This window comes from Natator depressus, chromosome 3 (genome assembly GCF_965152275.1).
Source record: "Natator depressus isolate rNatDep1 chromosome 3, rNatDep2.hap1, whole genome shotgun sequence".
Taxonomy (NCBI): Eukaryota; Metazoa; Chordata; order Testudines; family Cheloniidae; genus Natator; species Natator depressus.
The window spans coordinates 115840122-115867347 of NC_134236.1; the positions used below are offsets into that span (position 1 = coordinate 115840122).

Sequence of the window (27226 nt, forward strand, 5' to 3'; positions counted from 1 at the left end):
TACCTCTTGCTAACAGTCTGTGGTAAAGCTTTCCATCTTCCATCCAGCTCTTTGAACTCTTGTTTCATTGCTTTCACACTTTCTTTGGAAGCTGTTGTGAACAGTGACTCATTTAATTGTAATAGGCTGGTATACAGTGAAGCACGGGATGTAATATCAGCTTGCAAATGCTGGGGAACAGTAGATTGCACGTTTTAGGGTAAATACAGTATCATAATATGCAAGTAAACATGTCAGTCTGTAGTCAGCTGGGGAGCGCCAACACACTACTCTGAGTCAAGACTCGGGTATGACCAAATCTTACAGATGTTCAGAGTTTTTAGGACATCTGGGCACTCAGCAAGTGCTCAGTACCTCTTGAAGGGCAAGGCTTTGCATCTTTCTCTTGTTCGTGAGCACTTATTCAAACAAGTAGACAATGAAACTGCTTGTGAGATTAAGTGCTCACACAACAGTAATGGCTGCAAAATCTAGGCCAGAATTTGGTCCTTGTCACCAGTGCTAGAGCTGTGTGAAAAAAATCACACTTTGGCCTGAACAAAGAAAAACCTCTCCATTCTCTTCAGTGCTGAAATGAAATGTATGTCTTCACTGGATTTGTAAAAAAGAGCTGCTTTTGCCCAAATGTTTCCCATTAGTCCACTACAACACAGAGCACTTGTTCACAGGGGAAAAGTGCCTTAGAGCTGTGTGAAATTTTACATTCAAAAACCCAGTGGAAGTGCTGCAAAATCACCATTTCCATTCTGAATGCAAAATCCCTGCCTGCTTTGCTCTCGGAAAAGTCTTCTCATACATGAAAAAAATACACAAGTGTGTGACCTAAAGAAAATACAGCCCTGCAGTCTGAAGATCCTGTGGCACTCACCCTGAAGCCCCTCAGTCCCTGGTGGGTGGTAGGGTATCCTGTAGCACTCTTCCCCAGGAAACAGCATATACTAATTGCAAAATAAAATTCTTCCTTCAAACCCCCCCTCCAATTTTGCCTGCACTTTGATAAACGCAAATATCTTTTCTATGTTTGTACAGCACCAAGCACACTGAGGTCCTAGTCCATGAATGGAGCTCCTAGGCACTATGATGATAAATGAATCAATAAATAATAATGTAAGCGCTTTCAGTTGAGTGAATGTCTACAATTCACCTTTAGACAGATTGTCAGAGGTCAAATGAGCAGATCCAATCCTAGAAAGCTACAGAAAAGCCAATCCGTAAAAGCAGGTACACTTCTGGGCTAACTTTCAATCCCAAAATTTACCTGGACTGACTGTAATTCACCTTCCAGTTTGATTCTGTCAGCGGAAACGTACTGCTCTGGAGGTCTGGCTGCAGTTTCACACCTCTCTAACCAGTTCCGGAAGATAGATAGCTCCTTCTCCTGCCTAACAAAAGCATGGCATAGAACAGGGATCTCAAATTCGAATCACCAGGAGGGCCACATGAGGACTAGTACATTGGCCCGAGGGTCACATCACTGACACCTTTCCATATAAAGGTACAAAAGCTCTCCCCGCACCTGGCCCCACCCCCACTGCACCCCTTCCATGACGCCCGGCCCCTGCCCCGCCTCTTCCCACCCCTTCCCTGCCCCCATTCCAAATCCTTCTCCAAAGTCCCCACCCCAACTCCGCCCCCTCCCTGCCCCTATTCCAACCCCTTCCCCAAATCCCGGCCCCAGCCCTGCCTCTTCTCCACCTCTTCCCCTGAGCGCGCAGCTCCCTGCTCCTCCCCCCTCCTTCCTGGAAAGCGCTAAGCGCAGCCAAACAGTTGTTTGTTGGTGAGAAGTGCCTGGAGGTAGGCAGAGGAGCATAGACACGGAGCGCTGGGGGGAGGGAGAGCGGGGGGGGAAGGGAGCTTGGTGGCCCGCAGGAAATAACTCCAGGCGGGGAGGGGGGGGCGTGAGCTTGGTGGGCTTTTGGAAATAACCCCACGGGCCATGTGTTTGAGACCCCTGGCATAGAACATTACCGACTCAAGTGCCCCATGTTCTCTTGGACTATCTGCAGAAAAGTCTCTGTATTTGTCAAAATAAAGGAGAGCGGGTTACTCACCTCTGCCACTGTGCTAGCACAGTCTCTAGTAAGGTTTGTTTTTCTTTAGCTCTTCCTAGCAGCTTTTCATATCTCTCCTGTAACACTGTAACCTCTTGAATAGCTTTTTCTTTGTTGGTGACCTTATGGGCAGAGGCTAAGAGGGAGGTCACAGTGTTGTTCAATTTTCCCACAGCCTGGCAGAGATCCTGTTGATGGTGATAAGGGAATAAAAGCAACAAATAGAATAAACAAACAATAACACCCATGAGCCAACTCCTATTCCTCTACAGGAGCTCAAAGGAGGCCACAGAATTGGTAAGGTTTCTCTATACATGAAGGGAAAAGTCATGCACAGAGAGGACTCCTCACTCCCTGAATGGCATGGAGCATTACTTCAGAAGTGCTTGGATTTGATCCATGCTACTCTTTGGGAGGCAGGCCAGGGAAGTGGCAGGAGTGTGGCCAGGACATCAATAACTACCAAGATCCAGTGGCACAAATCCTGCTGAAAGAAGCACAGTATCTGCAGCACTGCTACAGCCCAAGGATCATGGAGTTACTGCATAGGTGCTCCATGACCTTAGAGAAAGGATTCCAACACCTCTGTCCCCCAACAAAGGTCCACTGCACAATGCTTCTTTTCTCATTAGGTCAGAGAATTTGTCTTTTATTAGAAACAAACAAAATAAGCACATCAGACACAAAGGGTATATAGTGCTTGGGGAAAGAATCCTTGTAAACAATTTTAGGGAAAAACCCAGACAACTATGAAATGGACTGGACAGGCTGTGCTTGGCACAAGGCTTGGTTGGGGGCCAAAGGTCCAGATTCCCTAGCAGCTGCCTCAGGGCTATTCTAATTTACTTTGGCAGCTCATAGCCCTACAGGGTCATTCCAGCAGCTGAGGATAGCTACAGAGTAGGGACAGTCAGCCATGCCCTATGTGCTGGAGTGGGGGAAGGCATGAGAACAGTTACAGTGGATATACACTAACTTAGGCAAAGGGAATCCTGCACTAACCAGCTATGCCAGTCTTAGGGCAGTCTTGTAAGTGCCATCTGAGGAGAACTGGGACTAAAATGTCTACATGGAAACAAACCAGAAATAATTATAATGATTTTAAAAAGGGAAGACTGACCCCTCCCCCCAACCACCACCACATAATGCTAAAATTGCAATAGCAAAGCACTTCTACCAAATGAATAACAAGGTGTGGGAAAGGATGCAATTATAGTACATCATAGAAGAACCAGTCTACAGTGGGTAACTCAAAAAGAAACAGGAACAGAACAGAAAGGAATGCTAATATTTTAAAGTAAATAAGGATGCAGAATTTGTTCTCAAAAGGTTAAATTATCATGCTACAGTATTCATTAGTAATGCTTAAGCGCCAAGCCCATTATGATTGCTTAACAAACAATAATGGTAGAAACAATAGTAGAAACCTAGCGTATGGCTACACATCCTACATGCAACAATATTTTTTTCCTCATTAAACAGGCCTCTGTTGTTGCTACTATCTACAACTTTTTGCAGTTTAAGGGCTAGATCATCCTTGCAGATGGCCTTTGCAAGCAGCTGTCATTTACTTCAATAAGAATTATGAACACATATCTGCAAGGGCATTCTGACCAAAGATTTGTATTTATTTTCTTAGAGGAAATAAGAGAGAAGTAATGATGAATGTGTATGTAATATAGAGAGAGAGGTGAACCAAAACCCTGGAGGAAACTCCCTTGAACTTTGGCTTTTTTGAAATCTGAATCCAGATCCAAATTTTGCAAATTATCTGTATCTCTACAATGGACGAAACCCAAACCCAAAAAGGAAACTCCCCCAGAGTTCTAGAAGCTAGAAATCTGGTTCTAGATCTGAATTTTGTAGCTTGAGCCCATGTCTAGTGTGAATAGTCAGAGCGATAAAGGGAAAATAGACAAAAGAAAATCCATTTCTAATCATAGATTTCTATAAACCAGAGGTAACCAACCGGTCGATCACAATCGACTGGCCGATCCTGGAGTCTCTGCCAGTCGATTGTGATCTCCAGCCACTAAAAGTCCAGTGGTGCAGTGGGACTAAGGCAGTCTCCCTGCCTGCCCTGGCCCCACGCCACTCCCAGAAGTGGCCAGCATGCCCCTGAGGCCCCGGGGGGGGGGAGGGGCAGACCGTCTCCATGTGCTGCTCCTGCCTGCAAGCACCACCCCCCACAGCTCCCATTGGCCGGAAACTGTGGCCAGTGGGAACTGCGGGGGCAGTGCCTGCGGAGAGGGGCAGCACGCAGAGCCATGTTCCCCCTCCCCCCACAAAGGGCATTGAGTGGGGCTGGGCCTCAGGGAAGGGGCAGAGTAGATCCTGAGTTGCACTTAAATTCAAAAAGTGATCTTGTGCGTAAAAAGGTTGGAGACCACTGCTATTAACCACAAAGACAAAAGACAAAATTTCTTGAAATTTCTCCACAGGAACATTCACAGCTATGTGCATTTCTTATCTTTTATTTATGACAATGTTTTAAAAATGAAGAGGAATTTAAAAGTTCTCAAGGCTTGCTTTACACCTTTTTCGCCTCCCCCCCCCCACCCCCCAAGAGCAGGAAAGTCTGCCTGACGGGATAGGAGATGTAGTGACAAATCCCACTTGGTTGTGGGACTGAGCTGTCTGGAGACGTGTAGATTTCATGTATTTCCCAAGAGTCTCCTGTGGAACACTGGCCCAAATTTAAAGGCAATGCCTTTAGACAGAACCCCTCAGAAGGCATGGCAGGATGGGCGTTAGTAGCAGTAACGTTGCATGCTCCTCCCCAGGTCCAGTTGCCTCACAGCCCATGGAGGTAAATCAGTCCCTCAGCTGTAAGTTATTTCTGTTTTCTGTAAGAAAGGCAATATAATACAGGTTCCCTCAATTAGTAAATAAATATACAAGCAGCAATTATGGAGCATGTTTTTACCGTGTGATCTTGAAGAGCTTTGTAAGTATCTGCTGATGAAAAACATGAAGTAACAGGCTCAGCCAGTTTAGCTTCAAATCTAGACACAGCCTGCTGCACCTATGAAATATATACAAAACAGAGGTTTTAAAAAACTGCAGAAAACAAATTAAATGACACATTTTAAAAGTATATGTTTGCTAATAAATTAAGTATCCAGAGCCAACTGCAGTTTGAGGGCCTGACCTTTTAGGTGCTCTGTGCTTCCTGAAGTTAATAGGAGTTTAGGGCACTCAGCTGCTCTCAGGAGATGCTTAACCACCTTGCAGGACTGGCCCTTTATGCAAACAGTATTTATTCCAACCTGGTACTGAAGATGGACAATTTCATATGTCAAGTCTCTGGACCTGATTTACTGTTGCAGCATCCAGAAGAATTGTCTTCTTTTATTTTAAAGATGTATAACACTGTATGGTTCTGCGTTATGATTTGTCTATTTCATTACCTTTTAAATCATTTTAAACAAAATTTACCAGTGGAGGATTCGAAACTGCTTAGCTAACTAAAAACAGACCTTAATGAAATCTCTTGTATAATATAATATGTTACTGGAGTAACAGCCGTGTTAGTCTGTATTCGCAAAAAGAAAAGGAGTACTTGTGGCACCTTAGAGACTAACCAATTTATTTGAGCATAAGCTTTCGTGAGCTACAGCTCACTTCATCCGATGAAGTGAGCTGTAGATCACAAAAGCTTATGCTCAAATAAATTGGTTAGTCTCTAAGGTGCCACAAGTACTTCTTTTCTTTTTGATAATATGGTACTGTATGTGTAATTTTAGGGTTCTAGTGGGAAACTATAGACATTCTATAAATTGTCTATGAATAGTCTATTGAGAGTTTGCAATGTTTACCTGTTTGAGACTTTCTTCATACTTCTGCTGCTGTGATGCATTCCCTGTGATTATTCCTTCCAGACAGTGTGCATGATCTCTCAGCTCTTCCCAGTACCTTCTGATCTGTGTTAACTTGGCTCTAAGATGCGCAGATTCTCCAGAAGTAACAAACTGAGAAAAAGACAGAGCTTCCTCTTCTAGACTTGGGATTCCATTTATTTTACCATCTATTTCTTTACTAATAACCTAAAATGTAAAGTAATAATAAATTAGCAGCCACAACAGATTTTCAATTGATCAGAATAATCACTTTCTATTTTCCTTCTATTAGTGCTAATAGTAGTCACAGTAATTTTCTTATAAATCAATGTACTGGACAACTCAGAGATCACCCTACACATCTGGTTATAAAAATCGTTATTATATTATCTAAGCTCCCTTTCCTTCTTGGATTTAATGTTGGAAAGCTATTTAAAAAGCATTATCTATGAAAACCAACTAGTGCAGGCTAAATGAAATGTACATTAGTATAAGCAGACAGGATGATATTTAGAATCTTCTGCCCCCTAGAATTGGTTGAATAATTCTGGTTGGGATTCAAGAAGGAAAAATAAACATAACTTAGTCATATTTAAAATTAAGCTTGACAAATAAACTTAGTAAATGTACAATGAAAAACAAACTTGTATTGGTCAGGAGATAGACAATAATCTAATATGAATGTGATGTAACAGTTTGCAAGCATGTGCTTTAGAGCAGTGGTTCTCAAACTTTTGTACTGGTGACCCCTTTCACATAGCAAGCCTCTGAGTTCGACCCCACCCTTATAAATTAAAAACACTGTTTTGTATATTTAACACCATTATAAATGCTGGAGGCAAAGTGGGGTTTAGGGTGAAGGCTGACAGCTCGCAACCCCCCATGTAATAGCCTCATGACCCCCTGAGAGGTCCCGTCACCCCAGTTTGAGAATACCTGCTTCAGAGTGTAAATAGGAGCATTTTATACATTGGAAAATAGGTATTTTCATCTCAATTTTATGATCTCCAAGTATAAATCAGATTAGAAACTTAATTAGGCTGGTTTCAGAGTAGCAGCCATGTTAGTCTGTATCCGCAAAAAGAAAAGGAGTACTTGTGGCACCTTAGAGACTAAGAAATTTATTTGAGCATAAGGATGATTCTGCCTCTCAAACACAGGGTTAAATGGAGAGCCAGATTGGACTTCAAGTCAACATTCTCCTCCAGGGTAGATTGATAGTGGCCTTTGATACTGTTCATCTTGCTCTGGGTCATTGAGCAGAGTTCTGGGATAATCTAGCACTGGCTTTTGATTTCATCAACTGCTTTTCAGGTAGGGACTAGCTGATCATAGTTTATCCTATTTTATATGTTTCTATGCTTATTTTCATTGGCAATTAGAGATAAGCATGAGACCTTAACACAAGTTTGAAACTTGCAGCACCTACCCGTATTTACTCATTAAACATCTGTGCATATGGAAAAATACGCTTTCTTCACCAGGGAAGTATGTTCACTTCAGACCATGTAGCATGTTCATGAAGCTTTGCTCACAAGTAGTGAAATATAGTTATCAGAACTGGCTGGTAATGGGGAGAGAGAAGCCCTCTTTTACTAATGTTAGGAAATGCTTTATCATCCTCATAAATGTTTATGTAAAGGTATGTGCGAATGGAAGAATTCCAAAATTGTCATGAAACTGTACCATTCCAGGCACTAGATCTACTAACCACTGTTATCACGATGATAACAAAAATACTAATTATATTTTACTTGCTATTCAAAAATAATTACTCAACTGTGGATGAATAGAATTTTGCAAGGTTTGTATCTAGAACAGCAAAGTTATATCGTATAGCTAGAATGCACTATAGTAAACAGCAGTTATAAAGTCTATGTGTGATGTTTTGAAATAATTCAGATTATAAAATAACTTTTTTTGCATGCAAATACAATGCTAATGAAAGGTACTAGATTGACAGCACTGGAGCTGTAACCCTCTCTCAGCAGAACAGAAATAAAATTAGGCCGTGCAAGTTCGCACCTACAGTGAACCTAAGAGGAAGTGTATAACTTTGTCTGCCAACAGTGGAACCATTTAGTGATAACTGTAGTAGTTATTTCTGTGGAATTAGGAATTACAGTGAAATCGCCTAGGGTGAAATCCTTGCTCTACTGAAAGCGGTGGGAGTTCTGCCACTGACTACAAGGCCATGTCAAACTTATTAGACTTTTTACATAGGTTAGTGAACAGTCATGCAATGATAATTATAGTCATCTGTTCTGGTGATCTAGAGATGAGAAAGTGTGTATCACACAATTTTTCCACTGAGCCACTCAGATTGTGACATTACTTAATACTGTCTACTACACTATAAGCACTATTAGGAATGTGACACAAAGCAGCAACTACACCACAATACACAACACAAGTTCTTCAAATGTAGACAGAACTATAAACATTATGAAAGCAACTGAGGTGGCAGCTATTTATGTCTTGATGTTGAGGAACACATGGCTAGTTTCACACTTCGTCGTGCATCGCCTTGCTTTTGTTTATTAGAAACACAATCTTATCTTTATTTCATGTAGCTTCATGTTGAAGAACTTTCTTTATTTTATGGTAATTCACTCAACTGTTTATATATTTAAAATAATTTTCAGTCTGATAACTGGCATTTAGTTGAAGCGTTATTTCTCATAAACTTACACTGGGATGGAATGGAGTCATTGCTAATCTCTTCAAGCACAGCACACAAATAGGTATCAATTCTCCAATCAGATCTGCATGGATGAACCATGATGTATTTGCACAAGTCTGTTAGGCTTCATGCAGAATAACCAGTTCAGGGACATAGCTTCTAAATTATAACATGTCATGTGTAATTCAGATGTGCTCAATTTTCTCCATCAGAGTCATTGAACATTGGGGTTCTATCTAGTAGCTGCTAACAAATAGGGATGTATGATTTAATGTATCTCTGTGAAAAACACAGAGATATTAATTTTACTCTTGAGTTTTTTAGAAACATTGCTTTAATGACAAGGCAAGAATTCAAGCAGTGTTCTATTTTTCACCGCTGCAACCAAGAGACAGATGATTTCATTTATTTAGTATATGTTAATATGATCACAACTTCAGAAATTAATATTCTGTCAAGAAACTCTTCCAGTCACCTGAATCAAATCTGACTTGGGAACCTTTCAAAATATATTGCAACAGCCTGCAGCAGCCTAACTGCAAGCCATTGCAGAGTTAAAGGGTTTATAGAAAATTACATTTTGGGAACTTTGCACCCATGAGTACATGCAGGTTGAGAAGACATACCTATTATATTTTGAAGGGGGATGTAAAGTGATCCTTGGAACTGACAGCGTATTTTTGACTAAATGCAGCTTTTGGAGGTACTAGGCATCTCTGAGGCCAATAAATGAACTAGGAGAAAACATATACCTACAATACTGTACAGACAATTTGGAATTCTGTAAATACTGTAGCAATAAAGGTCTATGGGTGCACAAGCTAGTGAGCACACTAGTTCCTTTATTATTTCAGCATAAAAGACACACAGAACATCAGGTGCTATAGCCACTGACTGATGTACATTTTACAATACAAAGGCTTTCTACACTCCGTATAAACATGCTACATGACTATTTGGTAAGTCAGTGAGCTTCATCCAAAAAAAGAAAAAAACTATGCATTCATTAAAATGTTTTAATATTACATACAATGAAGGCTTTGTAGGTATAAATAGCCACTAACAGAGAAACCAGCCTATAATGTTTTTCCTTTAGCTCTTGCCAAATCTTTGAGCTTGGTATATTTGTATACAAAGTGTAACATCTTTACATCATTGTGGCTCTGAAACTCGAGTCAAATGTCTGTTCCTCGCCCTTGCAGCCACTAGGAAAAAAAAGAGAGAAAGAGAGAGAGAGAGAGAGAGAGAGAAGGTTTTAATGCTTAATGTAACACGTGAACCAATCACCTTCATTTGGCTGGTTTGCATATCCAAGGGAGATGATGATGTTTCCAAGGTATCCAGTTCTTTTTCTTTTTCAGTTATCCAGATGGACAGAGCTTCAAAATTATTGCCAAAATGATCCCACTTGCTTTTCACCATTTCCATGGTTTTAATACTAAAATTAACCAAATTAAGTAGAGAAAATAAACAGTTTAATATAGTGAAACTTTTCTTTCGAGGTCTAATTAAAAATACTACTTATCCAAATTACAGGCAGTTTGTATTTTCAAAAAAATGTTTTTAGAGAATGTACATGTGTCTTTTGGATCAAAGTCAGATCGGACTTTGCACAATTCCATTAATCTCAATAGTGGTACACACAATATGAGTAAGTGTAAAATCTGTGTATCAAGGAACACATGAAAGCAAGAAATAACAAAGAGAAACAATCCAGGCACCATATACACACAATATTGTGTGGAATATAAACATTATATGGCTGTACCAGATCCCTAAAAATAAAAGGGTCTGAATTATTTTACAGCAAAATGGCTAAGACCAGTATACTGTAGCTCTGCATGTGATCAGTGAGGACTGACTGTTTTATTCTCTTGTGCTATAAACAACAATCTGCCAACCTTGCAAGTAGCTGTTTTTTTCTCAAGCAAAGAGTTAACATCAAGTGAAAGAACAGAAAACTGATGAAGCCTGAGCTTGGTCCAAAATATTCTTTTGCCCATAAATGTACATTTTAGATGTGTTAAAACAGGAAGAGATTGTGCTTGATCTTGGTTCGGGTCCAAGGCTTCACACAAGAAGCACCCTTCTCCTTTCTCTCATACATCCCCCACTGGGTATACCAAAAGTAACTCCTTGGCCATAGCTTCTACTCCTCTCAAAGAATATGACAGTGCTTATGAAACCCAGGCCAGCTTGGTGTGGCACTCTGTCTCCTCTAGTGGCAGCTAGACCAGCTAGTGAGTAATTAACCGGCTTCTGCCTTGGCTAAGAGAGGTTTGTCTTTTTGTCAGGCAGTAGAAGGTCATGCATTAAGCTCCAGTGGTCCCAGGTCTGATCCCAGCTGATGACGACCAGAGTCTGTCAGTGTTACAAGTGGGGGCTCATCCAGAATATCAACTGGGAAGTCTCTGAAGCTCAGGATGTGCATCTCCAGCTAGAGGAAGTATGTAACCCATGTTTGCTTGGTGTGGCACTCTGTCCCCCTCTAGTGACAGCTAGACCAGCTCTAGACTGATGAGCCTGCTACAGTCTTAGCTCAGAGGTATGCATTTTTTAGCTCAGGTGGGAAAGGATCATGCATTAAACTCCAGAGGTACCAGGTTTGATCCCAGCCAAGGTGACAAGGGTTTGTTGGCATTACACTCAGATAAGGTGGCAATACGTATCCTAAGTGTATCATGATGCCAGGAGGAAGAGGGCTGGGGATCAGAATACAGGAATCAGAACACTGAGCAACTGGGGTATGATTTCCTTATGATTCCTTGGGATCTGCAGTATTTCAAGGACATCTCTCTGTCCCCTCTGCTCAGCTACAAATCTATGGGCACAAAAAGAATGTGTGTCAGTTTTGCTGTGTAGCTGACCATGCAGAGCTGATATTCTTTTTTCTCCTCCTGAAGGTTTTCCCATAGAAGAGCAGTGTGTGAGACCTGCTGTGTTTAGGAGGACATCTTCAATACATATCTATGGGGCAAAATTTCTAACCGCTGGCACTGCTATTCTGCAGTGTGCATGAGCCACCCCATGACCGTATATGCAAAATATTCACTTCAATGTAAAATACATGTTTTGCAGGTTCATCTCATTCTAATGTCCAGTTATACAGGCATGAATGTTTTGCAGGAAGAAGTTATGGGCTATTGGGTAAAGATGCCCTGTTCTATCACAGTACCACAGACATATTACATGATTTTACTTCCAAATGAAAATCTATTCCAAACCTAGGCTGCATGGGAATATGGCCAAACTGTCTAGCTTTCTGCAAGGCTTTATAAAATGATGTCACATTATTAAAAACAAAAATGAATATACATCACTGGCAGTAAGTGGCTACTCAGAGTCTTTTGAATCAAAGGACAATGGTGGCCTGCTCAATGATGGTGGTAAAAATCACACTAGCAAGTCAATTATTAAGTAGAAAATGACAGAATATTTGACAATAAATGACTATAGTATTTCACACATTTTAGTGAGGGAGTGTGTAAAGAATGAAATTGCCAATAGCCAAATACATGCTATAGTAGCTGTTGGGATCAGGATTCACACTGAGAAGAAAAAGCAGTTGAACTATAATCAAGCTCTTCCCAAAATTTCAGACTAGCTGGATAATGATCAATAATGAAATAGCCAACAATGTTGGCATTTCAGTTGCCTTTGGTTAGGCAACCACTGAGATGGACAGGAACAGATCTTACTTCTTGGAACAACTGGGGCAAATTCAACCCAAGGGTAACTCCAGTAAGGCAGCATGGGACTGGGATATACTTGGAAGTTTATCTTTACAACCAGTGGATCAACTGGATAAATCATCGTAGTTCCACTGAAGTAAATGGAGCAACACAGATTTGTACTAGCTGAGGATCTGGTACACTATGCTCAGAAATGCATATGTTTAATGAAAGCTTAAATGTAGGGCTGTTGATTAATCGCAGTTAGCTCATGCGATTAACTAAAAAAAATTAATCCCGATTAAAAAAATTAATTGCGACTAATTGCAGTTTTAATTACACTGTTAAACAATAGAATACCAATAGAAATGTATTAAATATTTTTCATGTGTGTCTACATTTTCAAATATATTGATTTCAATTACAACACAGAATACAAAGTGTATAGTGATCACTTTATATTATTACTTTTGATTAGAAATATTTGCACTGTAAAAATGATAAACAAAAGAAACAGTATTTTTCAATTCACCTCATACAAGTACTGTAGTACAATGTCTTTATCGTGAAAGTGTAACTTACAAATGTAGATTCTTTTTGGTTACATATCTGTACTCAAAAACAAAACAATGCAAAACTTTAGAGCCTGCAAGTCCACTCAGTCCTACTTCTCGTTCAGCCAATCACTCAGAAAAACAAGTTTGTTTACATTTACGAGAGATAATGCTGCCCACTTCTTATGTACAATGTCACCAGAAAGTGAGAACAGGTGTTTGCATGGAGCTTTTGTAGCTGGCATTGCAAGGTATTTATGTGCCAGATATGCTAAACATTTGTATACCACTTCATACTTCGGCCACCATTCCAGAGCACATGCTTCCATGCTGATGACACTCATTGAAAAAAGAATGAGTTAATTAAATTTGTGACTGGACCCCTTGGGGGAAGAATTGTATGTCTCTGGCTCTTTTTTTCCCGCATTCTGCCATATATTGCATGTTATAGTATTTTTGGATAATGACTCAGCACGTTTGTTCATTTTAAGAACACTTTCGCTGCAGATTTGACAAAACACAAAGAAGGTACCAATGTGAGATTTCTAAAGATAGCTACAGCTCTCGACATAAGGTTTAAGAATCGGAAGTGCCTTCCAAAACCTGAGAGGGATGAGGTGTAGAGCAGTGGTTCTCAAAGCCAGTCCGCCACTTGTTCAGGGAAAGCCCCTGGCGCGCCGGACCGGTTTGTTTACCTGCCTCATCCGCAGGTTTGGCTGATCGCGGCTCCCACTGGCCGCGGTTCACTGCTCCAGGCCAATGGGGGCTGCAGGAAGCGAAGTGGGCCAAGGGACGTGCTGGCCACCCTTCCCACAGCCCCCATTGACCTGGAGCGGCAAACTGCGGCCAGTGGGAACCGTGATCGGCCTAACCTGAGGACGCGGCAGGTAGACAAACTAGTCCAGCCTGCCAGGGGCTTTCCCTGAACAGCGGACCCACTTGGAGAACCACTAGTGTAGAGTATGCTTTCAGAAGTCTTAAAAAAGAGAAACACTCTGATGCAGAAACTACAGAACCCGAACCACCAAAAAAGTGGTGGCACCTGAGTCAGATAATGATGAAAATGAACATGCGTCGGTCTGCACTGCTTTGGATTGGTATCAAGCAGAACCCGTCATCAGCATGGACACATCCCCTGGAATGATGGTTGAAGCATGAAGGGACATATAAATCTTTAGAACATCTGGCACGTAAATATCTTGCGACGCCGGCTACAACAGCACCATGAGAATGCCTGTTCTCACTTTCAGGTGACATTGTGAACAAGAAGTGGGCAACATTATCTCCTGCAAATGTAAACAAATTTGTTTTCTGAGCGATTGGCTGAACAAGAAATATAACTGAGTGGACTTGTAGCCTCGAAAAGTTTTGTTTTATTTCTGAATACAGTTATTTTCTGTACATAATTCTACATTTGTAAGTTCAACTTCCATGATAAAGAGATTGCACTACAGTACTTGTATTAGGTGAACTGAAAAATACTATTTCTTTTGTTTTTTTAAAGTGCAAATACTTGTAATAAAAAACAAAAAGAAGGTGAGCACTGTACACTTTGTATTCTGTTATAATTGAAATCAATATATTTGAAAATCCAAAAATATTAAAATAAATGGCATTCCATTATTGTTTAATAGTGCGATTAATCGCATGATTAACTGCGTGTTTAATTTTTGAATCACGTGATTAATCACGATTAATTTTTTAAATCACTTGACAGTCCTACTTAAATTCTAAAGAAATTGTTGAGATCACAACATGGTGCAACCAATATTGTTTGACACTGAATGCCAGCTTCACCTGTACTCAGGCCCCCACAGCTGGGCTTGATAAGAGTTTTTGGTACTAACATCCAGAAATATGTGAATCTACCAAAACAAGTTTCACTAAATGTCACTGCCCAAACTGAAATATTCACAAACTTGTGAAAATGCATTATATTTTTATAAATGCAAAATGTCACATTTATTTTTCAGGATTTTCTCAATATTTCCATGGATCTTGATCTTTCCATTTTTACCCGAATTTTGGCAAACCTTTTCTTATTTTCAAGAGCAGAAATACTTATTGCATTGCCAGTGAAAATCAAATTGGGGCATTCACTAAGATAAAGGCACTTCTTGACATATTCCTGTGGAAAAAGTAGGAAAAATGTGAGACAAGCATGGTAACGGTATAGCTTTCAAAAGGCTCTAGTGCCTGAAGAACATGACTAATTTACAAGATTGGGCCTGTGGCTTAGAAATAAAAAATTCTATCTGTTAAATATGCCTGGAATCATTGTAGTTACTTTGTATTATCAAGCCACTATTTTCTTTATTGGTAGGTATTTGTGTTCTCGGCAATGGTTAGTACTATTCTCCTGGTTAAAGCTGAAATTTACAGTTTGAGACTGTACATGAAATGTTGACAATGTTATGTAAAAATCAGCTACATTCTTATGCCAGAGGAAATACTAGGACTTGTTAAGAACATACTCTTCTTCAAGGGTAACTTCCACTTTTTTCACTTGTTCCTGGATTGACTTGGCTTGCTGTTGAAGGGATTGCTTGTTCTTTGAGCCCAGCTGTATCTCAGAGGAGTTCTTCACAAGATTCTCAGCCTGTGCTGCAATGGCTATAGTCTGTTTAGCAAGTTCCTGTAAAGAGGCATCATAGTTATTATAAAAAAAAATGTTTTACATTTCCTGATCCTAAAATTATTGTTTTTTCTTCCCCTGTGGGGAGAGAGGCTGTTCCCATGATTATTCATATTTATTTGTGGTATGTGTAAAAACTCAGAACCTTTTTATTTTCACATTTCCATTAACAAATGCTCATTTTAGTTAACTATTCCAATCAAACTAAGGCAAGAACCTAGTTTGATATGATATGACAATAATATTTCAATGTACTCAGTTAAAAATCAGTGTACTAGACGCACTGTGAAGCAGTTTTATTATTGAAATTGCAGAGGGCAGTGTGTCTAGGATAGTCTTCGCATTTAATATCTTTTAGGTGCTATAACTCCTAAATATATAGTGGATTTATAGCTTTATGTAGCTTTTAGCTTCGTTTTTTTCTCTCTTTAGCATTATTTCCTTTCATACAAGATAATGGTGGATTGCTAGATTGACCAGATTTAGATACAATTTGGCATCATTGTCAACAGGGAAAGCTATAAGCATTGAGGAAAAACAATACACTTAGTTAGGAAAAAAAGCAAGCACTATGGGCCCGAACCTGCCCCCATTTAAAGTCAGTACCAAAGCTCTGATTGACATCAAAATAGGAAAAGGATTGGGCTTTAGATAATATGAGTTGTGTTGTCAACACCAGAGGAAGAGTAGAAAGAAAACAGAAAGAGGAGTTAGAGAAAGAAAAAGGGAATTAACTAGTGTAGTGCTATGCTGAATGTGAGAAAAAAAATCAACTTTTTAGGTCTACTGACTTCAAAATTACTTGCAATAACAGGCTGTTGCTGTGCACACTGTAAAGAAGAAACACATATCAGCTACCTGATCTCCAGGCAGCGTAGCAGGAAAGTGAATATTTTTGTTTATATCTACCCTTATATTTTTAATACTTGTATTGAGTAAAATAGTAAAGCTCAGGCAATTACTTTACTCTCCATATATGTGCTTCACTGGCAGATAAATTATAATTTCACCACTGAAATGAATATAACTGCTGAAGGCACTATTTTGTCTCCAACCTGCATGCACAGCTTCCACAGACATTAATGGGAGCTTGAAAGAGGTATAGCTCGAAAGTTTGTCCCTTCCACCAACAGAAGTAGGTCCAATAAAAGATATGACCTCACCTACCTGGTCTCTCTCATTCATGGAGAACCATACAGAGATCAAAAAACAACTTTTCACATTACTTATTAATAAATAAGACAGAACATTGTCACAATTCCACTAATTTACACAATGGCATTTATACCTTTGTCTGATCCAGTTCTGATGAGAGGCTCTCTAAACTGCTAAAACTTAAGATGCGTTCAAGTGCAGAGCTTGCTTGCTTAAGATATTTGACTACTGTTTCTTTGTCTCTTTCAAACTGTTCCCATTTGTTTACTGTGACCTACACATAAAAAAGACAACAACAGAAAAGAGTTTGGTTATAAATTACTGAAGGAAGTCAAAGGTTACACACCTAAATGCAAAACACATCATTTTTTTCCCGCTCGGAACCCCAGCTACAGACACAACCATGTAGGAGACAGTTAAGGTCTGGTTGGTCCCTGGCACATGTTCTGTTCTGTTGTATAGAAAAGCACAGTTCTCTCTAGTACTTGTTTCTAGTTTCTCTCTGGATTTTAAGCATAAATCTGAACCTACTAAAGCCTCAAGGCTATATAAGTAAAGGTGGAAGGACTGGATCTCTGCTCAATGATACCTACAGAATTAGAAAACTTTTTGGTTAAAAAAAACTACACAGGCAAAACGGTAATTATATTAATACCAAGCTGAATACAGAGAGCTATCTGTTCTGTTTATCTAATATAAATTTTGGTTAACATGTGGCATTTGATTATTAGCTACTCCAAGTTTGGAACCCAACCTAGTATCTTCAGTGTAATGAATATTTCCTTGAAATGTCAAGTTTCTGAAATAAACTCAAGCCCTTATTAAAAATTGGCAGAAGGTGGGCCCTTTTAGAAATATCCTAATTTGCTTCCACCAATAATTACAATTAAGATGTCTTCTAATACTCTGCAATGTCAATCATATAGTTTTAACCTATCATAACACAGGAAATAACTGTGGTGTCTTTAAACCTCCAAGCAAAGTGACAAATCCAATGGCACGATCACCCTTGAGCAGCAAAATCTGAAGGGAGGGTGTAGTCTGGTGAATTGAGTTTAGGGTTGGGAATCAGGAGGGAGTCAGTGATTTGCTCTGTGAGTCATTTAATTTCTCTAAAAAAAAGGAGTACTTGTGGCACCTTAGAGACTAACAAATTTATTCGAGCATAAGCTTTCGTGAGCTACAGCTCACTTCTCTGTGCCTCTGTTTTCCCATCTGTGAAATTAGGATATTTCATATGGCAGCTGTGAGGCTTAATTGTTTGTGCAGTGCTGTATATGTGGTAGGTATTATTATTGAATGCAACCTAAATAATTTCACTACAGTGCAGTGTCATCCTTCATGAATAAACGTGCCACATAATCCCCATCTAAAAACTAATTCATAGGCATTTTGTCTATTAAATGAGAATGAACATTGTCAATTAGGACTGAGCTACAAGCTAGTAAAAAATTAAATGATGTAGTATAATCCAAAAGGGTTCCCACATTTGGCTCAAACAAGGAGAGAAAAGTATCAGGAGGGATGGATGGGTTCTGACTGTGAAGTTCCCACATACTAAGTTTCAAAGGTGAGAAACTGATCACAAGTTTGTTAAAAATGTTAAAATGTGGAGCAAACGCATCTCTCATCAGACGGATACAAGAGCAAGTTAAAGAAAACGGCACTGACCTGTTACTACTTTAACTAAATTACATGAAAAACTGGGAAAATAGAATACAGGATACTCATTTCTGTAATGTTACATGCAGAACACTCACCTGTAATTTTTCTTCCCGTTTCTCCATATTCTGCTGCATGTTTTCTAATGTACCTTCCAGCTTCTGTAAATCTTCTTGCACTGTGCTAGGCAGTCCTCCTTCGATCTGCAGCTGCTTAGCTCGCGCAATCTGCTGTTGCACATCTTGCCTCTTTGCACAGAGCCTCTTTGTCCTTTGCTAGAAGCATTTATTCAAGAGGATTGATACAAATTTAAATGTTTCTTAGTTCAGTGTTGAAAACAGGCACACCAGAAACTCACTCACAGTTTTCTGTATGTGTATATCTATAGAAAGGGAATAATAGACAAAGGGCTACACTATCTCCTCCCTGAATAGAAGTACGGTCAGAGGGTGAGGACACATGGAGCCTTTTTGTCCCGCTTTGCACCCGCACAGGAGGCAGCCATAAGCTGGCTGCAAAGTAGTGAGTAATGGCTGGAGGCTGGCTCATGCTGCTTCACTACCCCCAGGCTCCAGAGCACCTTTGGTTGTGGTGTGGATATGGCAGTAGCCCTGCTCCTTCTCTGTGCCACTCGCCAGATGCAGAGCAGCACTGAGGGAAGCACACTGTACACCCACGCAGTGAGCAAACAGCAAATGCCAAAGCTCCACCCCCTTGCATATGGGTGTCCCACCCACCTCCAGCCCTGCCTCCTACATGTCCCTTTGCTGGGGTTTGTGAAGGAATCCTCAGAAGGCAGCCTGCAGCTGTCTGTCTCAGTTCTCTTCTGGCCAGTTCCAGGGCTTTTAAAGACCCCATTTGTACCACTGCCCCCATCTGCCATACAGGGGACAGGACAGGGTGAAAATTTCACCCATGACTCTTCCTGGCTTCTGCAAGGATAACCCTGCCAAGTCCCTGTGAGTAGTGCTCCTCCTCCTGCCTCTCTCAGATTGGCTCAGGTTTGCGGAGCCTTAAAACACCAGCACATACAGCAACCATTACACAGATGTAGTTATTACAAATATGACACGCGCTGTACAGAATCAGAGCTACAACACAGCATCCTCTGGTTAGACAACAAGGCACTTCCAACTGTGCAGAAACACAGGTTAATAAACACCATTTACACCGTGCACCGACAATGACAATAATGTGATTCTTATTTAGGAAGCCCCAGAGTGACTGTCACACAATACAGCCTTGTTCTACAGTCTGTGACAGAACACAACCCCCAACCTTTATTTCTTACTAATAGTAGCAGTAGTATTTGTTGTTATGACTGAAAACAGTGATATGTGTAACTATTGCATAACTGGGTCTACTGTCTGTTAAGATTAAAAAAAAAACCATGTTTTTAATTCTGTTTACCTGCAATCAGTTAAAATAAGAACCTGTTACTGCAGTCGGCACCTGATTTGGTGAAAACATGACATCTTGCATTACGTATCAATTAATGTAAACTACACAAAACAGTTTTTTATAGTTTTACATACATACCCAGCCAGAATATTAAGGACAAATTCTGCTTTCAGTTACATACACTCGTGTAACTGAAGGCAGAATCTGCCCCTCAATATTAAAAATATTAATTGTGCAAATTGAAACATTGGGTTAATTGAACCATGGCAATATAATATCATAAAACCAAATTCTGTTACTGGAGGCACAGTACTGGAAAAAATGACTGGTGTAAATAATTCCTCCAATTATGCTCACAACGATCAGAATCTTAGCCTTAAGAATCTTAAAAAGGCTAAGATCAAATCTTAGCCTTTAAAAATAGTAATACTTGTAGAGTGCACCTTGTCAAAAATTTCAAACTTTGGCACCTAAACAAAAATGGTCTGATTTTCAGAGGGTCTGGAACTCAAGTGAATTCAACGAGAGCTGCAAGTGCTCATCTCCACTGAAAATCTGGCTATTTTTATTTAGGGCACCCAGGTTTGAAAATAAAGGTCTCTTTATTTCAAGACAAAATAAATGACATCATTATAAACAAGTATCACTTAGGCCATGTCTACATTAGCACTTTTGTTGCTCCGGGGTCTGAAAAAAACACACACCCCCAAGAGACATAAGTTTTGCCAGCATAAGCGCTCATGTGCACAGTGCTATGTCGCTCGTTGAGCTGATTTTATTTTGTCGATGGGAGAGCTCTCTCCCATCAGCATAACGTGGCTACCCGGGCACTCGTACAGACGCACTATTTCCCTATGCTGGGGCCATACTTTTTACCTGATGTTGTCATATTAAATACACTGCAGTACACCATAGGAGAAGCCACACAAACACTCTCTGCTTGTCAATGACACAAACTCCACGTAACATACCAAATCTGGGTATGCCCAGTTGTCCTACCTGATGATGCAGAAGCAGTTGTTGAGCCTGTAATAAGCTTTCTGTATCTAAGATTTTTTCAGCCTCTACTTGGGCTTCTTTTGAGTTGGTAATTAGTTCTTCTAGGGCACTTTTTACTTCTTCTTTATATTGGACACAATCACCCACAGTGCTTAACATCTTCTCAATCTATATTTATGGACAACATTGAAATAGGCAATAGCTGAACAGGGTTAATTTACATTTGGGGTATTTTTTGTAACACATGATAATTGTCTGTAATGCAAATCCCATACACCTCCAGGTCATTTAGGACCACGCTTTTGCTTTGTATTTAAAGAAAAACTAAAAACATTCATAGCCCTAAAATGTGACTACCCTACCCAATTTCCTATCTGTTTGCAATATCTTTGTAATACTTTATGGGTCATATCTTCAGGTGGTATAAATTGTCATAATTGTCATTTATTTCAGATCAGCTATGACAATTTACACAATTTGAGGATCTCTCTCAGTATATTATTTGTACTTCCTATTAGCCTAGCATTCATCAACAATTCTAAAATAATATATCAGTGGAAGAAAATATAAATATAAAATGTAGTCAGTCAGAAAACAGATTTCAGTTTTTAGGAATGTGTGAAATATTTCAGACAGATTAAGAACCAACAGAACCTTCACTCTAAACTTGAGGACAACATAAAGCCAAACCATATTTAGGTTCTGGAAAAGTTTAGTAACCATTTCCTGTTTTTGTTTTAAATGTTCATGGATCTCTGCTTTTCTTGGCTCTTGCTTTTGGATGAGACAAGAGGTAAATTCACTTAAATACCATGAAAAGTTATATTATGCAGTATTTCCAACCCTTTGGAAATCACGACATGAACCAACAGTTTTCACAAAATTTCACACCCAATTTTCACACCAAGGAAAATTAAATTAAGTTTGAATAAATACTTGGAGCCTGTATAAATCTGGAACAATTACAATGATGTAAGAAGGTCTCTGCAAGAGACTGCAGTGAAAGTGGCACTAGAGTCTCCATCCTGAATTTCATCCTCCTCCTAACAAGGACATCCCCAAACTCCTCCTAATCTTTCTCTTATGAAAAATATGGAGTAGAGTCTTGAGAGGCAGGCTCGATTGCCCCAGATCTAAGAGGAGCACAATTTCTTCAAGACAGTTTGATACTTCTCGTTGCCTGTCAAAGCTAAATGGGAAATAGATAACAGCTGTGAGGGTATCCATGTGTCTGAAGTTGACAGGGTCCCTAAACTTAAGTGAGATATCCTGCCTATTTTTGGAAGAAACAGGCCCTTGAACAGTCACACTAATGAGGGATATATCCTGTTACTGAATCTAGTCTTCTACTGGTGTTTTGTGCACAGATTCTGCCCCTGGAATGTGAAGAGTCTCTCCTTGGGTTAAGAATGAAAGGATCTTCTACCTTTGTACGAGAGCTTGTCATCCTTTGAGCTTGTAGGAGAGCTTGTAGTCCTTTGAGGGCTTCATTAGAGTAGATAGCTCACACTATGGCTTATCTACATTGTCAGCCACCACCTTATCAATCATTTCCTCCTCAGATTTTTAAGGCACAGAGGATTTGCTATGAATAATTTGCTGCCCAGGTCAGAAGCCAGAGTTAGTGCCTGGACATTGAGTTTGCTGCCATGACTCTTGCTGGCAGCTTTAAGAAATCCACAGATAAACTGGTATAATTATGACAGCCAGGAATATCTTCTATTGTATCAACTTACTTGAATTCATCATAGATCTGGAGATGCAAGCATTTTATATCATTTTAAATATAAATATTTTGGCTCAGTAAAACTGGTGGTTGCTAGAGAGCCGTGGGGGCAGCTGAAGAAGTTTTGAAGTCGCTTCTGAGGATGACTTCCATCGTCTAGTCTTTTGCAAGAATTATCTTGCCATTTTCCACAAATGCCATTATTGCATCAGCAACAAGAATGATGCAAACATAATTTGGGGTCCTAGGACACTGTAAAATTCCAGGACATGCCAAGTGATCCTTTCCCCTTTACCTAGAGTTTCTCCCCATTAACATCTTTGATGGAGGAATGTAGCGGGTAGCAAAACTTTATCATGCTGGCCACCACTTTCCTCCTCCTGGTTTGAAACATGTCCAGGGAAAAAAACTCCTCCTGCTTCTCTGGCTTAGAGTTATAGTCTGAAATCAAGAGTCTTCCCTCTTTAGGGGAGGAACTGGAGCTCATGGAAGGATTTGAACATCTGGAGTGCACTGGGGATTTTTTCTAGTGTCTTCTGTACATTTTTGGCTTTTTTCTCATCTTCTGCTCAATTTTTCACTTCCATGGCGATAGTTCCTGCCTGGACATTGAGGGGTGGGGGAAATTTTCACCCTTTATCTCTCAGGAACTCCAGCTTGGGACTCCTAAAGAATGAGCAGGTGCCCACTCCAGGTCTCAGGCTCCCTTGCTTTGTTTGCCCCAGGCCATTTCCTTCACCTGTTTTCAACACAAGTCCAAAACCTTCATCACTTGGTACAGGGGCTCATTCCGTTTGGTACAGGGATTCCCAAGAGAAAGTTCCTCACACTGTGCAATAACTGAGATTCTTCTAAATGGTGTCCCTGTGGGTGCTCCACTTCAGGTGTTGGTGTGTCCCGGCACCTTTGAGCAGAGAATTTCAGCAGCAGTGCTCATCTGAGTCACGCATGTGCTCTCCCCATGTCGTGCCATTGTTGGTGCCTATCGAGCGCCATACAACCAGACCTCCCCCAGTTACTTTCTTCTTCTTCTTCTTCTTTGAGGAGTGTCCCTGTGGGACCACTACTTCAGGTGACTATTGAGCAGTGCCCGTCGTTGGATGGAAGGGGCTTCAGAGTTGCATGGGTAATTGATTATGAGTCCTACCAATGCGTCCGATCTTGAGCTCTGATCTATCACATAGTGTTTTGTAAACATGTGTGCAGAAGCCCACGTGGCTGCTTTACATATGTCCATGATTGGTACATTGTTGAGACATGCTACTGAGGTTGATGATAACCATAGAGTGGGTTCGGATCCCTGGTAAAAGTTGTATGTCATGCTGCTGGTAACATAGGTGAAAGCATCCAGAAATCCATTTGGACAGCCTCTGGTGGAACAGACAATGACAACACAGACAAATCTTTAGATAGTTCCAAAGTTCTGAATCCACGGGTGCAGGACTGGCATCTGGGACTTTCGGCGCGGGGCAGCAGCCAGGACCCCAGGTGAGGGGCAGCAACCAGGATCCGGGTGCAGGACCAGCAGCTGGGACCCTGGATGTGGGGCGGCAGTGGAGCCCTGGGCATGCGGGGTGGCTGCAGAGTCCCGGGAGTTGGCGGACAGTGGAGTTTAAACATTAATTGACTATATTACCAATAAGACTGATGCTTATCGGTTAACCAGTTAACATTTTACATCCGTACATTGGACCCTTACAAATTTGTTGCGTTTTCTGAGGTCTCAGATAGACCTCTATCCTCCGTTCTTTTCCTGAGTTAAGAAGTAGTGGGAGTAAAAACCCTTCCCTTTGTGTTGTGATGGTACGTGTTCCAAGACACCCAGATGTGGGAGATGATTTACTTTTTGCCGTAGAAAGTGTTTGTGTGAGGGGTCCCTGAGGAGGGATGGTGGGGGGTGGGGGAGAGGGGATTAATGCTATTGTATAGCCTGAAAGGATTATCTCCAAAACCCATTTCTTTGTGGTGATGGATTACCATGCTGGGCATAAACAGGTCAACCGGTATCCAAAACAGGGGATGGTTAGTGATGGTGTCAGCACATAAGAATGAAGGCAGTTGGTGACACTTTGAAGGCCCCTGTCTTTGCCTTTGCGTGTCACAGTGCCTCTGTTGAGGTGTATGGGACAGACCTTGCACGCTGAGTGGGCTAATATTGACCCTTTTTTCTTTTTGACACAGGTGTCTATATATTCAGGGAGCAGAGTGTCGCCCTCGAGTCTTTCAGAGTATGCAATGTCTCATCAGTTTTTGCCACAAACAGCTTAGAGCCATCAAATGGCAGATCCTTGACAGTGGATTGTACCTCCCTTAGAAAGCCAGACAGGTGGAGCCATGAAGCCCGGCACATAACTATAGCAGTGGCCATGGAGCACGCCACTGTATCAGCCATATCTAGAGAGGCCTGTAAGGAGGTTCTGGATAGGAGTTGGCCCGCTGAAATTATGGACTTAAATTGGTCTCTTTTGTCCTCTGGTATGATGTCAATAAATTCAGTGAGTTTGGAGTGTGGTTGTATTTTGCCATTAGGGCAGCATATTTGGCAATCCAGAACTGAAGAATGATTAGGCCTTGTGGCCAAAAAGATCCAAACGTTTCCACTCTTTGTTGTATGGAGTGCATCTCTGTTGTTGTTATCTGCCTCATTAGTGAATTTGGTGCAGGGTGAGAAAATAAGAAGCCTGGTCCTATAGAGGGAACATACTACTTCTTATCCACTCTCTTGCAGGTGGGCGGTATCGTAGCCAGGGTCTGCCATACATTTTTGGCCAGCTCCGTGGGTGCACCATGTATGGAAAGTGCAATTTTAGATGAGGTGGATGTATGGAGAATGTCCAGTAGTTTGTGCTGGGACTCTGGAACCTCCTCTAGAGGAATCTCTAGGATATCAGAGATTCCTTTCAAGAGTTTCTGAAAGGGTTTAAAATCGTCCGCCACTGTGAGTGGCAGTGGCATTATGACCCCGTCCAGGGACGAAGAAGAAATGCTGGATGTTGGTGTTGTAACCTGTTCCCAGGCTTCCTCCTGTTCTTCAGCTCTCTTCTCAGGGGGCTCTGAAGGTGCAGCAATGGAAAGTGATGGGGGAGATCTAAGCCTCTCCTTGTATAGGCTCGGTGGTCTGAGATACTGTCTCCTGTACGCCCCCAGGGGTCCCAGTAGGGCCACTGAGTGGGGAATGGCATAAGCGGTGGCATCCATAGGAAGCCCTACCAGGTCTGGATGTCAGTCCTGTGATGGGTTCTAGGCTTCCCAGAGTAGATTCTATGGGAAAGGAATGCTGAGATAAGAAGACACCTTCCTCCTCAGTATCTTCTTCCTCACTAGAGAATGGAGGGGCCAGAGGTGAAGTGGGTTGACATGGTGCCATTCGTGCTGGGGAAACATTGGTGCCCAAAAGACATGATTCAGGCATTGATGAACCATGCCAAAGCAGTTCTGTTTGCACTGACTCATCCATAACCCTTTTCTCAGGCCAGAAAGTAGTGTTCTAGTACGCTGTCTCTTAGGGGCCAAAAACTCCCACTGACTTCAGTGGTACCAGAATTTGGTTGCAGATCAGTCAGTAAGGATGGCAGGGGGCTCAATCACTTGGAGCCTGATTCTGCCAATCTAATTCATGTTAGATGTTCTTACTTTGGAAAGTAAGGGTGTGATTTAGCCTAGGAGTTGCAACAACAGAATCCTGAGACTTCCAAACCTGAGACACCCACATCACCAGGCTGTCAATGTAAAATGCTTGATAGAATTGAATTATAGCAAACTAATGTTCCTTTTTTAGATAAAAACTCCTAAAGCACTGCACATATTTTGGATTCAGAAATGTTCATCTGAAGCCGAGAAAGATTCAGAAGCCTGCTGATCAGCTCTGTCAATATTTTTTGTTTGTTAGACTCAAGGCTTTGTTGCATCTGGAATCTGAAGAAATTTGGGTTGCTGTGTGCTTCTAGTGTAATTAAAAAAAACAGCAGGTCACTTAGTCTTGTGTAGCATGGCTGATGTCACTACATATGATGCTGTAAATGTAGTGGCATTGTGTTTCTCATATTATACCTCAGCCAGCAAATGTAGGAGTCCCTTGAAGTTACTAGAAAGTTTAGATAGCTCATCCTCTTTCTTTCTGGCTTCATCCTCTGCAGAAACCTCAGTCAGAACAGCAAGTCTAGATTTCAGCCAGTCGACATTTTCTCCTTGTTTGCTGATATCTTGTCGGATTATCTATACAAGAATCACAAATATACAAGCTTAGAATCAATTAAATATACCAGCGAATAATATTCATGGGCAATTTGCCATCAATCCTATGGTTAGCAGCACAAAAGTATGTGTGTGAGAGTCTGTGTATTCGCCTTTGAAGACTGCAGGATAGTATTTTTCTCTAATTCCCATGGAGTCTGTCATGTTCTACGTAGGGCTGAATCCTGCATTCCTTCCACAAGCAATACAGGATTGTCCCCTACTGATTACATTGCTAAAGCCTGTTTTTTCCCCTACAGGCTAGCATTTTTGGTGCTCATTATCCACATGGTAAATACTGTACATATTTTTTCATATATTGACCATACAATATCCTGCATATATGTATCTAAACTAGGATTACACTGCATATTTTAAAGAGTATCAGGATTAGCCAAATTAGCAACATTTTATTATGTTTTCATCTGTTTTCAGATACTTAGGCCAGAGTCACAAAGAAAGTTTTTTAGAGCACTCATCTGTTCAAATCCCTTCTCCCACTCAGGTGGAGGGGCGACGGAACTGGCAGTCTCCCACATCACAGGTGAATACACTAGCCACTAAAAGTTAAGAGGGAGGTTCCCCCCCTCCATTTTGTGTCAGTTTGTCTATAAGTG

The 27226-nt window shown here is 40.8% G+C and overlaps 1 protein-coding gene across 1 annotated transcript in view; it reads right to left on the minus strand.

Moving 5' to 3' along the window:
- Nucleotides 1–27226, minus strand: part of SYNE1 (spectrin repeat containing nuclear envelope protein 1) — a 493953-nt gene that overhangs the window by 283792 nt on the left and 182935 nt on the right. The window contains exons 28-38 of the mRNA XM_074948627.1: nucleotides 26427–26591; nucleotides 20651–20818; nucleotides 18349–18525; nucleotides 16722–16862; nucleotides 15273–15433; nucleotides 9861–10011; nucleotides 5870–6097; nucleotides 4978–5076; nucleotides 2052–2239; nucleotides 1259–1382; nucleotides 4–170 (exon numbers count right to left, since the gene is read on the minus strand). Coding sequence (XP_074804728.1) covers nucleotides 4–170; nucleotides 1259–1382; nucleotides 2052–2239; nucleotides 4978–5076; nucleotides 5870–6097; nucleotides 9861–10011; nucleotides 15273–15433; nucleotides 16722–16862; nucleotides 18349–18525; nucleotides 20651–20818; nucleotides 26427–26591 — 1769 coding nt within the window. The remainder of the gene's footprint in view (nucleotides 1–3; nucleotides 171–1258; nucleotides 1383–2051; nucleotides 2240–4977; nucleotides 5077–5869; nucleotides 6098–9860; nucleotides 10012–15272; nucleotides 15434–16721; nucleotides 16863–18348; nucleotides 18526–20650; nucleotides 20819–26426; nucleotides 26592–27226) is intronic.